The sequence below is a fragment of the Fukomys damarensis genome, unplaced genomic scaffold (genome assembly GCF_012274545.1).
Source record: "Fukomys damarensis isolate Sample0158 unplaced genomic scaffold, DMR_v1.0_HiC HiC_scaffold_17, whole genome shotgun sequence".
Taxonomy (NCBI): Eukaryota; Metazoa; Chordata; class Mammalia; order Rodentia; family Bathyergidae; genus Fukomys; species Fukomys damarensis.
This window is the reverse complement of record NW_022900929.1, coordinates 33,462,297-33,475,140: the sequence shown is the minus strand read 5'-3', so window position 1 is coordinate 33,475,140 and position 12,844 is coordinate 33,462,297. Positions and strand designations below refer to the sequence as shown.

Here is a 12,844-nt window from a genome sequence, read left to right as displayed (position 1 = left end):
GAGACAGGTTATCACTATGTAGTTGAGACTGACCTGGAACTCACTATGTAGCCCAGGCTGGTCTTGAACTCAAAGCGATCCTCCTGCCTCAGCCTCCCGAGTGCTAGGATTATAAGGGTGTGCCAGCACACCCAGCTCTGTTTGAGGTACATTTTACATGCAGGCTGATCTTGAACTCCTGGGTTACAGTGATCCTCCTGCTTCAGTCTCATGACTAAGTGGGACTATGGGCAGGTACCCCTGCAACCCACTGGCATAGGTTCTTAGAAGTGGAAGTGGCGGCTCAAAGGGTAAATGAGTATGTAATTTTGCTATATTTTATTCTACTGCCACTTAACTGTTCATCATCTAAATCAGTGGAACTTTCAATAACCCTTATTGGTCATTACTACTCAGAATCAGACTTCACTTTTATGAAGGCTCTAAAAGGACAATTATAATTTCAAAATGCTGTATTACTCATGTATCTTCAAATGAATGCTTATTCAAAACCATTTAAGGAGCAGTTACTGGGTATAGCGAAGGGTTCTAGGTATTTGACATCAAAAGGAAGGATTTTGAAATTTGATTGTTCTGTACCATTTGGAAACTTAAGGTAAGGAATGAGGACAAGACAGAAAGGAGAGGCAAGAGTTTAAGGTCCTGAGTTTGACCTCTAGCACCAAAAAAATAAAAAATAAAAAAAAAGAGAGAGAGAGAGGGAGAGAGAAGCAGGAAAAGGGGTGGAATATGAAGATATAACTACAAGTAACTATAAAACATTGAGTGAAAATGCTACAAGGTGAACAACTTATTATTCTATTTGAAGAATAGTTTCATAGACAGTGTTAACAAAAAGTTGAAAGCAGTCAGACAGGAATAAACCTTGGAGAGACCTTAAAAGTGAGGAATGAGGGCTGGGGATTTAGCTCAGTGGTATCCTGCCTGCCTTGCAAGTGCAAGGTCCTGAGTTCAATCCATGGTATGGGGTGGGGGGAGATGAGGAATTTGAATAAAAGGGAAAGCAGATCCAAATAGTCTCTGCATATCTGCAGAGCAGACAGTTAAGTGGTGTCAAAGAATTATCATTTTCACACTTATTCTACCTTTCCCTGTTTAAATGGCATCTGTAAAGAAACAAATGAGGCTGGGCTGTAATCTCAGCAGGCTGAGGCAGGAGGATTGTCAAGAATTTGAGGATATGAGGATAGCCTGGGTTACACAGTGAGCTCAAGGTCAGCCTGAACTACATAGCAAGATCCTGTCTCAAAAAAAAAAAAAAAAAAAAAAAAAAAAAAAAGAAAGAAAGAAAGGAAAGGAAAGGAAACAAATAACCATTCAATAAAGGACATATAGGACTTAGAAATACATAATATGATCAATCACAAGCACAATGAATTTGCCATTAAGGCAAGGGCAAAAGTTAATTAGAGCCAATACCCAGATGGAAGCTTTACCTGTGTCTATTGTAAGAAATATCTGAAGCATGTGTGCCATGGTGATCAGATGGAAGAGATAAAGTTGGTTATAGGCAGAACTAATTGATGAAGGCTGTAGATCGACAGTGTCATCCCAATACAAAGCTGGGAATGCCAGCACAGCACCTACCTAAGGGAGGAAAATGGACATCGACAAAAAGACCAACATGAATTATCTCATAACCAATTACAAAGGATACCAGATGTGACACTATTTTTATATTTAAAAAAATAACTACTGTATTTTTCCTAGTTATTCAACAGAATATCTTAGAATAGAACGCTCCATAAATAGAGGACAAATATCATCACTTGGTAAACCCTTTGCTGGGTCTTCTTATTCCAGGTCTAGGTCATAGTACTCGACTGTGTGGTCCTGAAGACCCAACACTACAATGACTTGGGGAGCTCAGCACTGATACACAGGCCTCAACACACAGTCCAACCCAAGTGGGACACCTGGGGATACAGCCCAGTTACTAGCATTCTCTTCAAAGTTTTGTAGGAGGTTCCAAAAGAGGCAGGGTCAACAACCAGATAATGAGGGATGGGGATTCTGGCGCACACTATATTCACCCACAAACTCCACACTCATTACTGCTTTAGTTGTAAAAGTAGGTGTAAAGGAATGAGATCCTTACAAGGAGGGAAAAGCTCTGCAAGAAACTAAAACATTGTCATTTGTCTACAAGTTTCCTGGAGAGGCACAGTTACCTATAGCCCAGGGCCGTTACTAAACAATTAATGGATTTTAAAATAACTCACACTATGCAAGTTAAGAAAAGGGGAGAGAGAAAGAAAGAAATGCAGAATCAGAAAGTTTGCCTGTATATATGAGGTGTGATTAAAAAAAATACTGTGAAAATTTAAATAAAAACATGTATTACAGTTCGAGGACACATTGGCTTCAATCTAGCTGAAAATGCTCTCACTTTGGACACAGTTATCATTCTTGTTATGTGTCTGTAGTGGAACTGTTGTGGTTGTCTTGCTATCCTGAATTTATTCAAAATGTTTACTTTTTATGGTCATTTTGACTTTGGGAAAGAGTCACAAGTTGCATTGTGCCAGATTTGGTGAATGAGGTAGATAAGGACACACCACGGTGTTTTTACAAGCCTGCCTTTCTGTTGTTGGATGGCAATTGACAGCAGTATTCAGCACATTTTTGAGTGCAGCTTGAAAAGATACTCATAAAAAGAGTACTTCCAGGATTGCTTCAGAAACTGGCAAGAACGATGGCATAATTATGTCAGAAGTAGGGTGAGGATTAATGGCAATGTGTCTTTTACTGTGATAAATATTTTTACATGTAAATAGTCCCTGTATATTTTGATCAACCCTTTCACACCAATTAATATAACAACTGGAACAAGACCAATTAGAAAGTAAAAGACAGATAAATATGCTTTCATTTTTAAAGTATTTTGATGGTCTCTGTCAAATACCTATTGCCGGGCGTTGTGGTGCACACCTGTAATCCCAGCACTTGGAAGGCTGAGGCAGGAGGATTGCTGTGAGTTCGAGACCAGCCTGGGCTACACAGTGAGTTTCAGGTCAGTCTCAACTACATAGTGAGAGCCTGTCTCAAAAAACCAAAAAAAAAAAAAAAACCCCGCAAAAAAAAAACAAAAAAAAATCTAGACCTATTTATAAGGAGAATGGAAAAGAGACCAAACTTTAAAGAATTTATAATCTTAAAGAGAATATGATTTTGAATGAAGAAAACACGTGCAAAATTATAAATGTGATGACTTCAAAAAAATTTTACTGAACACTTACCAAAACATGAAATAGATCTATAGATAGAAGGCATGGTGTATCTTCTGATCTTAAGTTAGGAAGCACAACTAAAATAAACAAAAAGTTAACATAATTCAGTCAGTAGGATAGCAATGAAGTAAAATAAAATGCAAGGTAGAAGCATGTAAAGGGAAAATTTAACAGTGTTATAAAATACAGAAACTAGTATATACCTTCAAGATACAGGAACCATAATAAAACCTGAATTGAACTGAGTAAAGGCTACTAGAAAGCCTTCAATATAATTTAAGGATTGGAAGAAAAAATATAGGAGTATAAGGTGAATGAAGTAGAATAAGTGAAAAAGAGCCTGTTAAAGAAACACTTGCTAAACTAGGGGTTTAGCTCAGTGGTAGAGCTTATAAAAGCAACTATTACTTCCTCCCCGACTTCTATTACTTCTTCCCCTCACTGCATATTTCTAAATGTTCTGTAACACACATTATGTGAACAGATTGGTGGAGAGCAGGAAGAACATGCAAAGCAGTATAGATAAAATGAGGATACAGAATGTCCTTCTGCACAAAACAGATAGTGGTTTAGGTGGACTGATGATAGGGAGGAATTGGAGACAGCGCAAAAGCATTCATCTTTCTAATATAGCCATCTCTAAGGAAAAGAAATCAACCTGGAAGTCAGGGAAAGAGCGGCAAGGAAATAAAGAAATTGATGCAATAGGAATGGTTTTGCATATATAAAAACAGAAGGAAAGAATGAATTACATCTCAATAAAGCTATTATTTTAAAAAGTGAGCTGGGTGTGGAAGTACAGGCCTGTAATTCTAGCACTTGGGAGGTTGAGCCAGGAGGATTGAGAATTTGAGGCCAGCCTGAGCTACATGGTGAGTTCAAGGCCTGCCAAGACTCACTCTCTCCCCGTTTTTCCCCAGTACCGGGGATCAAACTCAGGACTTTGTGCTTGCAAGGCAAGCGTGGAGCCACTGAGCTTAAATCCCTGGCTCTCTCCTTTTTTCTTTTGAGACAGGGTCTTGCTATGTAGTTCAGATTGGTCTTGAACTCAGTATGTATTCCAGGCTGGCTCCAGCTTGTGGTGATCCTCTTGCTTCAGCTTCCAGAGTGCTGAGATTAAAGGTATGTGCCACCATACCTGGCTGGACTATGTCAATTTTTAAACATTAATTCCAAGGTTAAGATTATGGGGTCCCCCACTCCATACTGGGGATCAAACTCAGGATCTTGTGCATCCCCAGCCCGATTATGGTCTTTTAAATCAGACTAAAATGGGTTTGTACAGTATTGGCTGTGAATATCTGGATAACTTTCTAAGTATATAGTATTTATGAAACTGTTGAGGTTCATTAATGTATGTCTTTTAAAGATTTATCCCAAGCTTGGCATATAGTAACCACTCACTAAGTGTGATTAATATTGGCTATATTAAATAAACTGAAATGATCACAGAGCTTTGCCATTAATTAGCTGGGTGACTCTGACAAGTCACCTGCATTTCTAGGTCTCATTTCCTCATAGTGAACATCTTCAAAGCTAAGTATGGTGGCATATGCCTGCTATCCCAATACTCCAGAAAGCTGAAGCAGGAGGTTTGGAAGTATGAGCCCAGGGTAGGCAACTTAGTGACTTAGGGAGATCCTGTCTCAAAATAAAAAAATAATAAAGGGCTGGGATGTAGCTCATTGTGAATTTCCTGGGTTCAGCCCTCAAGTACCACCATAAAAAACAAAAAACTGCCGGGTGTGGTGGCGCACGCCTATAATCCCAGCACTGGGGAGGCTGAGGCAGGAGGATCGCTGTGAGTTTGAGACCAGCCTGGGCTACATAGTGAGTTCCAGGTCAGTCTCAACTACATAGTGAGACCCTATCTCAAAAAACAAACAAAGAAAAGGACAAAATCAAAAACAAAATACCCCCCCAAATTTAGTAATATATTATATATATAAATATAAACATTATACACACACACACACACACACACACACACATACACACATGTATATGTATGTATATCCATGAGAATATTTTATTTTCCTTCCCTGGGCTACAACTTGTTTCACTCTTATGATATTTAAACCACTCCTAACCCCTTGAACTGATTTCTATTACCTTTTTATTCACTGGACTACTCCATCATTGAATTTTCTTTTGTTTTTGTTTTTTTTTTTTGTACTGGGGATCGAACTCAGGTCTCTGCTTGTGAGGCAGGTGGCAGAACTACTGAGCTAAATTCCCAGCCCTGTCATGAATTTTCTTATAGATAGCTCTGAAATGTTTTTTTCTGGTTACTGAAAACATGTATTTAAAAATTCCTTTGAAATCAGAAGTCAGTTTTAGCAGGCATATTTTATCTACTGTTTAAAGACCATCCTATTATGCTAAGTTAAATATCTTAGTAAAGTTTATGCAATAAACTAGGGAAAATATAGACTCTATGGTAAGGCCTGGGTTCAACTATTAGTTCTGCTTCATCCTGGGTTTATGACCATGGGGGCAAGTCATATAACTTCCCTGTGCCTCCTATCCACCATCAGAAGGGGGAATGAACAGGAATAATGAGAACTTCAGGAAATGATTGTACAGTAAGATGAGAGCGCAGTGTCTAGCACAGCCAGCAGTGGGCACTGTTAGTGGAGCTGCAGATCAACAGATTAAAATTATATTCATTGCCTTACACACTCTTTATTCTGAAGTTTCTTTCTTCTCTCAAATTTTCTGTTATTCATTTAGTTTAGCCCAGCCCACTTCCTTTCCTAATTCCTGAATTACATCCAGGTACAGATGTTACTTCTAATTTTTCCTTCCTTCAATCCAAACCTACATATAATATCAAATTAGCCTTAGAAAACACTGCTTAAAACGTCAAAACTGGGGCAGGGATTTAGTGCAGTCCCACCATGCCTGCCTGGCAAATGCAAAGTCCTGAGTTTGGTCCCTGTTACCAATGCCCCCCATCCCCAAACAAACCAAAAAAAATCCTTCAAAACCTCCCTGCTAAAGAATAAAATTCAGGGCTGGGGATTTGGCTCAGCAGTTCCACCACCTGCCTTGCAAGTGCAAGGACCCGAGTTCAATCCCTGGTACAAAAAAAAAAAAAAAAAAAAAAAAAGTTCAAATTTCTTGCTGGGGTATTTAAGACCCTGTGTTATCAAAATAAAGTCATGCTTCTCTATGTAGGTAGAAATACTTCTGCCAAAGTTGCTCCTTTGAATATATCACATGCTTTATGACTCCCTCTATCTCCCCTTGGAATGCTGTTTCTGCTCCTCTCAGCTTACCTATGATGAACCACCCTTCAAGGCTCATTCAAATTCCACCTGCTAGAGGAGGTAAGAGCAGATCACCACAGTGATCTCCTTGTCTCAATTTTTTTTTCTTTTTTTGAGGCAAGGTCTCCTTTGTAGTTCAAGCTGGCCCTGAACTCTCTATGTAGCCCAGGCTCTTCCCGCCCCAGCCTCCAGAGTGCTGGGATTACACAGGTGTGTGCCACCAGGCCTGGCTCTCTTGCCTCAGTTTTTTTTTTTTTTCCTGGTACCAGGGATTGAACTTGAGACCTTGTGCTTGTGAGGCAGGCAGTGGAACCACTGATCTAAATCCTCAGCCCTCCCTTGCCTCAATTTTTAAAAGCATGTATTTGTGAAGCACACATCTGACATTTGGCTATTTATAATGTGAACATTTATAAAGGTTCTGCTTCTTTCATTCATTTTTTTTGGTCTTTTCATGGAAGTGACATTTTATACCACTTTCTATATAGTTCATGGTTCCAACTCTTTTACTGTTAATTAGAAATTATTGGGGACTGGGGATTTAGCTCAGTGGTGCTGTACCTGCCTTGCAAGTACAAGGTCCTGAGTTTGATCCTTGGTGTCAAAAAAAGAAAAGAAATTATTAGCACTAATAAGGAGTGATAGTCATTTTAGTCTGTCCTCTGTGATGCTGTTAGTTTCCTGCTTTGATGTTTGCTTTGAGTTATTTTCAACATTATAAACACCATAATGTACAGCAAGTGCAGAGCGGTAAGTTTATCTGGAAATCCTAAGTATATTAGTGTCTAAATTAGGGTTGAAATGAAAGAGATATCTAAAGATTAGAAAACAAAATAGTGGGGCCAGGGTTTCAGCTCAGTGGTTCCGCCGCCTGCCTCACAAGTGCAGGGACCTGAGTGAGTTTGATCCCCAGTATCAAAACAAAACAGTAATGTACAAATAGGACAAATTGTTAGATTACAGAAATACATCCTAAGAAAAAAGATAGGCATGTATAATATATAGAAGTTTGAGCCTATACCATTGGTTTAAAAGAAGGAAGGAAGCAAGCAAAGGAGGAAGGAATACAAATAACAGAAAAAAAGTGCATGGCTCTAGGAGAACAACTTCAATTTTACGTTTCTAATAAGTGAGCTAATTTAGGAAATAGCTGGAAGTTAAATTGAAAATATGAAAGCTGAGCACATGAGAGTGGGGCAGCAGCCTTGGACAGCTGTGGAGTCCCTGAATTACCAGAGTGGGCAGAAAACCACAGAAGAGCTTTCTATGGAGCTCATGAGGATTAACAAGGAAGAAACTTTCCTGTCTCAACAGATTTTCAAGGTAAAGTTGCTCAATTTTGTTGGAAAAAAGTGACCACTAGTTAGCTAGCAGAAAATGATCCCTAGCTTTAAAGCTTAAAAAAAAATCTAAATGACTCTTTTATTCTATAGAATTGTATCCGGGAAGTGAAAGATGAATCCCCCCCTACACGTGACATTTTCGATTTAAGAACCAATCAAATTACAAAGTTTGGGTTCAGAGGAGCCTTTATTATATGGTTCAAATTCGTAAATGGAAATGCAGCCAAAGTCATTCTATGTCCATTGACCCTTGCGTCCCTTGACTTTTATATGAATTAAGAGCACCATATAAACACTTAAGTAAATTTCTAGCTTGTTAGAATGCAAGAAAACCAGTGAAATTAAATATATTTTAAAATGGTTTAAGTCATTTTATCCTTCCTAAACAAATTGGGGACACACAAATGTTAGTGGTTGTGGATTCTGCTTCAATAACCTAGGTAAGTAGAGGAATATAGACTGAAAATATTTGGAAAATACCTGGTTTTAAAAATTAGATTGCAAGTATTACAGAGCCGCCAGGCATTTTATTTATTTTTGGTCAGACTCTTGTAGTCAGTAAGATTTTACTAGTACTCCAAATGAGAACAGTATGTTGCTTCATACTAAAATACAAGGCCAGAAATGCAGCAGGAAAAAACACAGCAATAATTCAGAAAAGACTCTACCTGATAGGAGACGAACCAGATGCTTCTGTATCAGGACCTGAGAACAGGTAACCCTCTGTGCAACTGCATACTGCATTAATGCTTTCAGACCATTGTGCTAGATTGTAAGAGAGGGGAAAATAAAATTATAAGACCATCACTATACGAAAACAATACTGATCTATAAGAATTAGTTACCGAGTCACTTTTTATTTTACATTCTAATTATAGCTTTTTTTTTGGAGACAAGAGTCTCACTCTGTAGGCCAGGCAGGCTTCGAACTTACAATCCTCTTGCCTCAGTTTCCTGAGTGCTGGGATTACAAGTGTGCACATAACTACAATATTTTTGATACCTGAAAAGTTTTATGATCGTACTAAACTTATTTTCTCATGACAAAGTAGTATTAAAGCTATATCATCTCAATTCTCATTTAAGCACTCATTTTGTCCAGCATCAATTTGTTAAACATCTGGCCTTATTCCACTGAACTTGTGCAAATGTATTTCTAGAAATTCTAAAAGGATGGTAAGAAAATCTCTGAACCACTAAAACCTATCTTCTGCTGCTCAAAAAACAGGATGGAAACTACAGGGAAGTACACTATGGACTATTAGTCTCCTGTCACAGCTGTTAGAAAAGTAAGAGGGAGCCCGGTGTGGTGGTGCGTGACTATAACCTAGCACTCAGGAGGCAGAGGCAGGAAGATTGCTATGAGTTTGAGGTCAGCTAGAGCTACATAAGCGAGGAGTGCGAGGGGAAAGGAGGAGAGGAGAAGGGATAGAAGAGATATGGTCTAGAAATCCTTCAGCTGCTTCTTTTGTCTTCATGAGGCTACTGAGAACACTTCCTGAGAACCGTTTTCCACAGCTGCCTGTGTTACAAGGCTTACGCCTGAGGCAGGAGTATACTCCTGGGCATCTAGGTGTCGCAATGCAGTTTCACTCTTGAATTCAGTGTGATGATTTGGGTAGAGGTAAGTCAGCACCAACATTTACTGTTATAGGACAGTGCAAAAGCAGCGAGGCAGGAAAACTACAGAGACACCAGGCAATGGGCAAAGAGGGAGCGGGGAGGTAAGTATCACCTGACTATGTGAAACACTTTTAACCCCTGATGCTGAGAAAAGCTTTTCAAGGGCACAACAGTGAACATTCAATTTTTCATGAGATTTGAGCAGCTCTCTTTTTGCCCTAAAGAATTCTGCTGTTCTTTCAAAGTGAAGTTTGTTTTTGTTGTTGTTTTGTTTTTTGAAACAGGGTCTCACTATATAGTTCAGACTGCTCTGGAACTCACTATGTAGCCCAGGCTGGTCTCAAACTCAGAGCAATCCTCCTGTCTCAGCCTCCCAAGTGCTGGGATTACAGGCATGCGCCACCATGTCCAGCTTAAAGTGAAGTTTAAACAAAACAAAACAAAACGATAAATTAACTATATAATTCCTTAAAAAAGAAAAATATTGTTCCATAAATGGTGTGAACCTTGCTTGAAGATACATACCTGCCTATTTTGAAGAGCTCCAAAAAGGGGTTTTCCTTCATCTCCCAATAGGTTTTCTTAAAGTATAACAAAAACGTAAAAATGATAAATCCAGAGTACTGCTACAACTGTATACTGTTCTTAGTTTCTATTATATGTTCTTTAATTATATTTTTGATCAGAAGATGTGCACTTTTCCTTTTCAAAGTCAATGCCAAAATTTTCCATTTTTCAGAGAATATTAGAAAAGCAAAACAGACAATTTATAAACTACAGATTACTATACAAATAATACAGATTTTGTGGCACTTTATAAAGAATGACATAAAGAATATGTGGAGCTGGGTGTGGGCGCGCACGCCTGTGATCCCAGCACTCTTGAGGCTGAGGCAGGAGGACTGCCATGAGTTCAAAGCCAGCCTGGGCTAAACAGTGAGTTCAAGGCCAGCTAAGACCTGTCTTAAAAAAACAAAAGCAACAAGCTGGGGGTTGTGGCACACGCCTGTAATCCCAGCACTCGGGAGGCTGAGGCAGGAGGATTTCTGCCTGGGCAACACAGTTAGTTCCAGGTCATTCTCAATTACATAGTGAGACTCTATCTCAAAAACCAAACCAAACCAAACCAAAACAAAACAAAAGCAGCAAAATAACAAGAGCAACAAAAGAAGAATGCTTGGGAAAAACATGGCAGACTAGTTTGGTTTTTCTTCTTTTTAACTTATCTTTAACTAAAAAAAATTTTAAAAGTATTTTTAGTATATAATTATAACCTATTTTATTTAAAATGTATAAGTAATTTTATTGCTCTTTTAAGTTTAAAAATGATTAGGACAGATTTATAGAAAAAAGAAGACAAAATTGAAAATATCGAAACAATGGAATTTGAAATACATTTTGCTTTGTTGGCTGTGGCATTTATTGTTACAGTAATTTCATTTTCACTGATTCTTGGCAGTAGATATCTCTGAACACAAAAAGCTTATTTTCTGTTTTTTTTGTATTTCTGAACTAACACTTAATAAAGGATCCTTTGTGTTTTGTTTTTTTTTTTGGTACAGGGGATTGAACTCGGGTCCTTGCGTTTGCAAGGCAGGCCACCGAATCACTGAGCTAAATCCCCAGCCAAAGAATCCTTTGTTTTGATCCCTCAACTATTATCTTATGCCAATATATCCTGTATATTTTTCACCATTTCTAAGGGGAATAAGTTAGATGAACTTACAGTAAGAATAAAGCAGATTTCACCACAAAAACAACTATGTGAGGTGACATATTTGTTAACTAGCTTGGCTGAACAGTGTATACACTGTTCTTCAAAACATGTTGAGGAGGCCAGGATTTAGCTCAGTGGCACACTGCCTGCCTAGCAAGCACAAGGTCCTGAGTTTGATTCCTACCTAGTACCATTAAAAACAAAAAACAAAAAAAAAAACACCATTATGTTGTACCCAGTATAATTTCATTTGTCAACTAAAAACCAAAGAAATTATGTCTGCTCATTGGGAAAAAAACACTATAGTAAAGATAAGGTAATATACTGATCAAACAGAATCCTATTACTAGACTACAGCACAACATGTGAAAAGATTTGGTATGACCACCAGTGAATTTCTCATCTCCATGATAAAACCATGACCCTTTTTTAATGTTCAAGACCTGAATATAAATGCCTGAATCCAAATGCTTGTCTTCCCAAAGATAGCTGATTAAATGCTGATTAAGCGTCATTACATTTCATAACAATTTGTTCAGATTCTATTCTATTTAAATCTCATTTTTCCTATTTCTCATTTCATTTACTCAAGGTAACTAAAAACCAGTGTATTATGCTATATTCACAAATTAAGTCCAAATTAAGTTTGGAAGTGACTCTTAAAATATGTTCAGATACTGACGTATAAAGGCTTTGGGGGAAATAAGTGGCTTTATGCTACATAATTCAAATTCTGAAATAATGTATTGTTACAAGAATATATACAGTGATACAGTGAAGAAAATATAGTAGACCCCATTAAAAACAGAGTCTTTTTTTTGAGGTGGGGGACAGGGGATTGAACTCTGTTCGTTGCTCTTGTGAGGCAGGTGGTAGGACCACAGAGCTAAATCTCCGGCCTGACCCCATTAAAAACTACTGCTAAAGTTATGTATTGGAAAAAGGAAAGCTAAAGTGGCTTAAAGATGATGTGAGAGAATTATAGTTCTTCTTAACGTCTTCTATAGAGTATTGTATCTTATAATTATAATACGCAAATGTGCTAATTTAAAAACCTCAGAGTCCAGGCAGGGTAAGACATACCTGTAATCCCACCTATATGTGAACCCGAGGTAGTAAGTTCCCAAGTTCAAGATCAGCCTAGGCATTTAGTGAGATCCTGAAAAGGGCTGGGGTTGTAGCTCAGTACTAGACTGCCTAGAATGTGTAAGGTCCTGGATTCAACTCCCCAGTAGTAAGAAAAAACAAGAACAAGAAGAAAAAAATATATATATAAGTGATTCATCTCTGTTTTGCTTTTCTAAGGGAAATTTCCAATATAGAAAAGATTTTTAGTCTTTTTTTGTTTGTTTGTTTGTTTGTTTTTGAGAGGTCTCATTGTGTAGTTCATGCTGGCTTTGAAGTCACTATGTAGCCCAGGCTGGCCTTCAGTTTGCAGTAATCCTCCTGCCTCAGACTCCCAAGTGCCAAGATTACAGGTGTGAGCCACCATGCCCGGCCCTAAAAGACTTTGAAAGATGGCTTCCTTTCAGGCCTGGTTAGTTTCTGTTTGCTAATCTGTCTCTCCTGATCACCTTAGACTTTCCTTTTCTGGTAAATTTTTTAAGTGATTCTGGTTTCCATTATTCTCTCAAAGTACAAAAGAAAAATTCTTGCAAA

General features: G+C 38.2%; 1 protein-coding gene across 3 annotated transcripts in view; it reads right to left on the bottom strand.

The window, feature by feature from the left end:
- Window positions 1-12,844, bottom strand: part of Ubr1 (ubiquitin protein ligase E3 component n-recognin 1) — a 186,562-nt gene that overhangs the window by 26,206 nt on the left and 147,512 nt on the right. For all 3 annotated transcript variants that reach the window (XM_010624811.3, XM_010624806.3, XM_010624808.3), the window contains 4 exons: window positions 9,994-10,049; window positions 8,514-8,610; window positions 3,240-3,307; window positions 1,437-1,587 (listed from right to left, as the gene is read on the bottom strand). In XM_010624811.3, coding sequence (XP_010623113.1) covers window positions 1,437-1,587; window positions 3,240-3,307; window positions 8,514-8,610; window positions 9,994-10,049 — 372 coding nt within the window. The remainder of the gene's footprint in view (window positions 1-1,436; window positions 1,588-3,239; window positions 3,308-8,513; window positions 8,611-9,993; window positions 10,050-12,844) is intronic.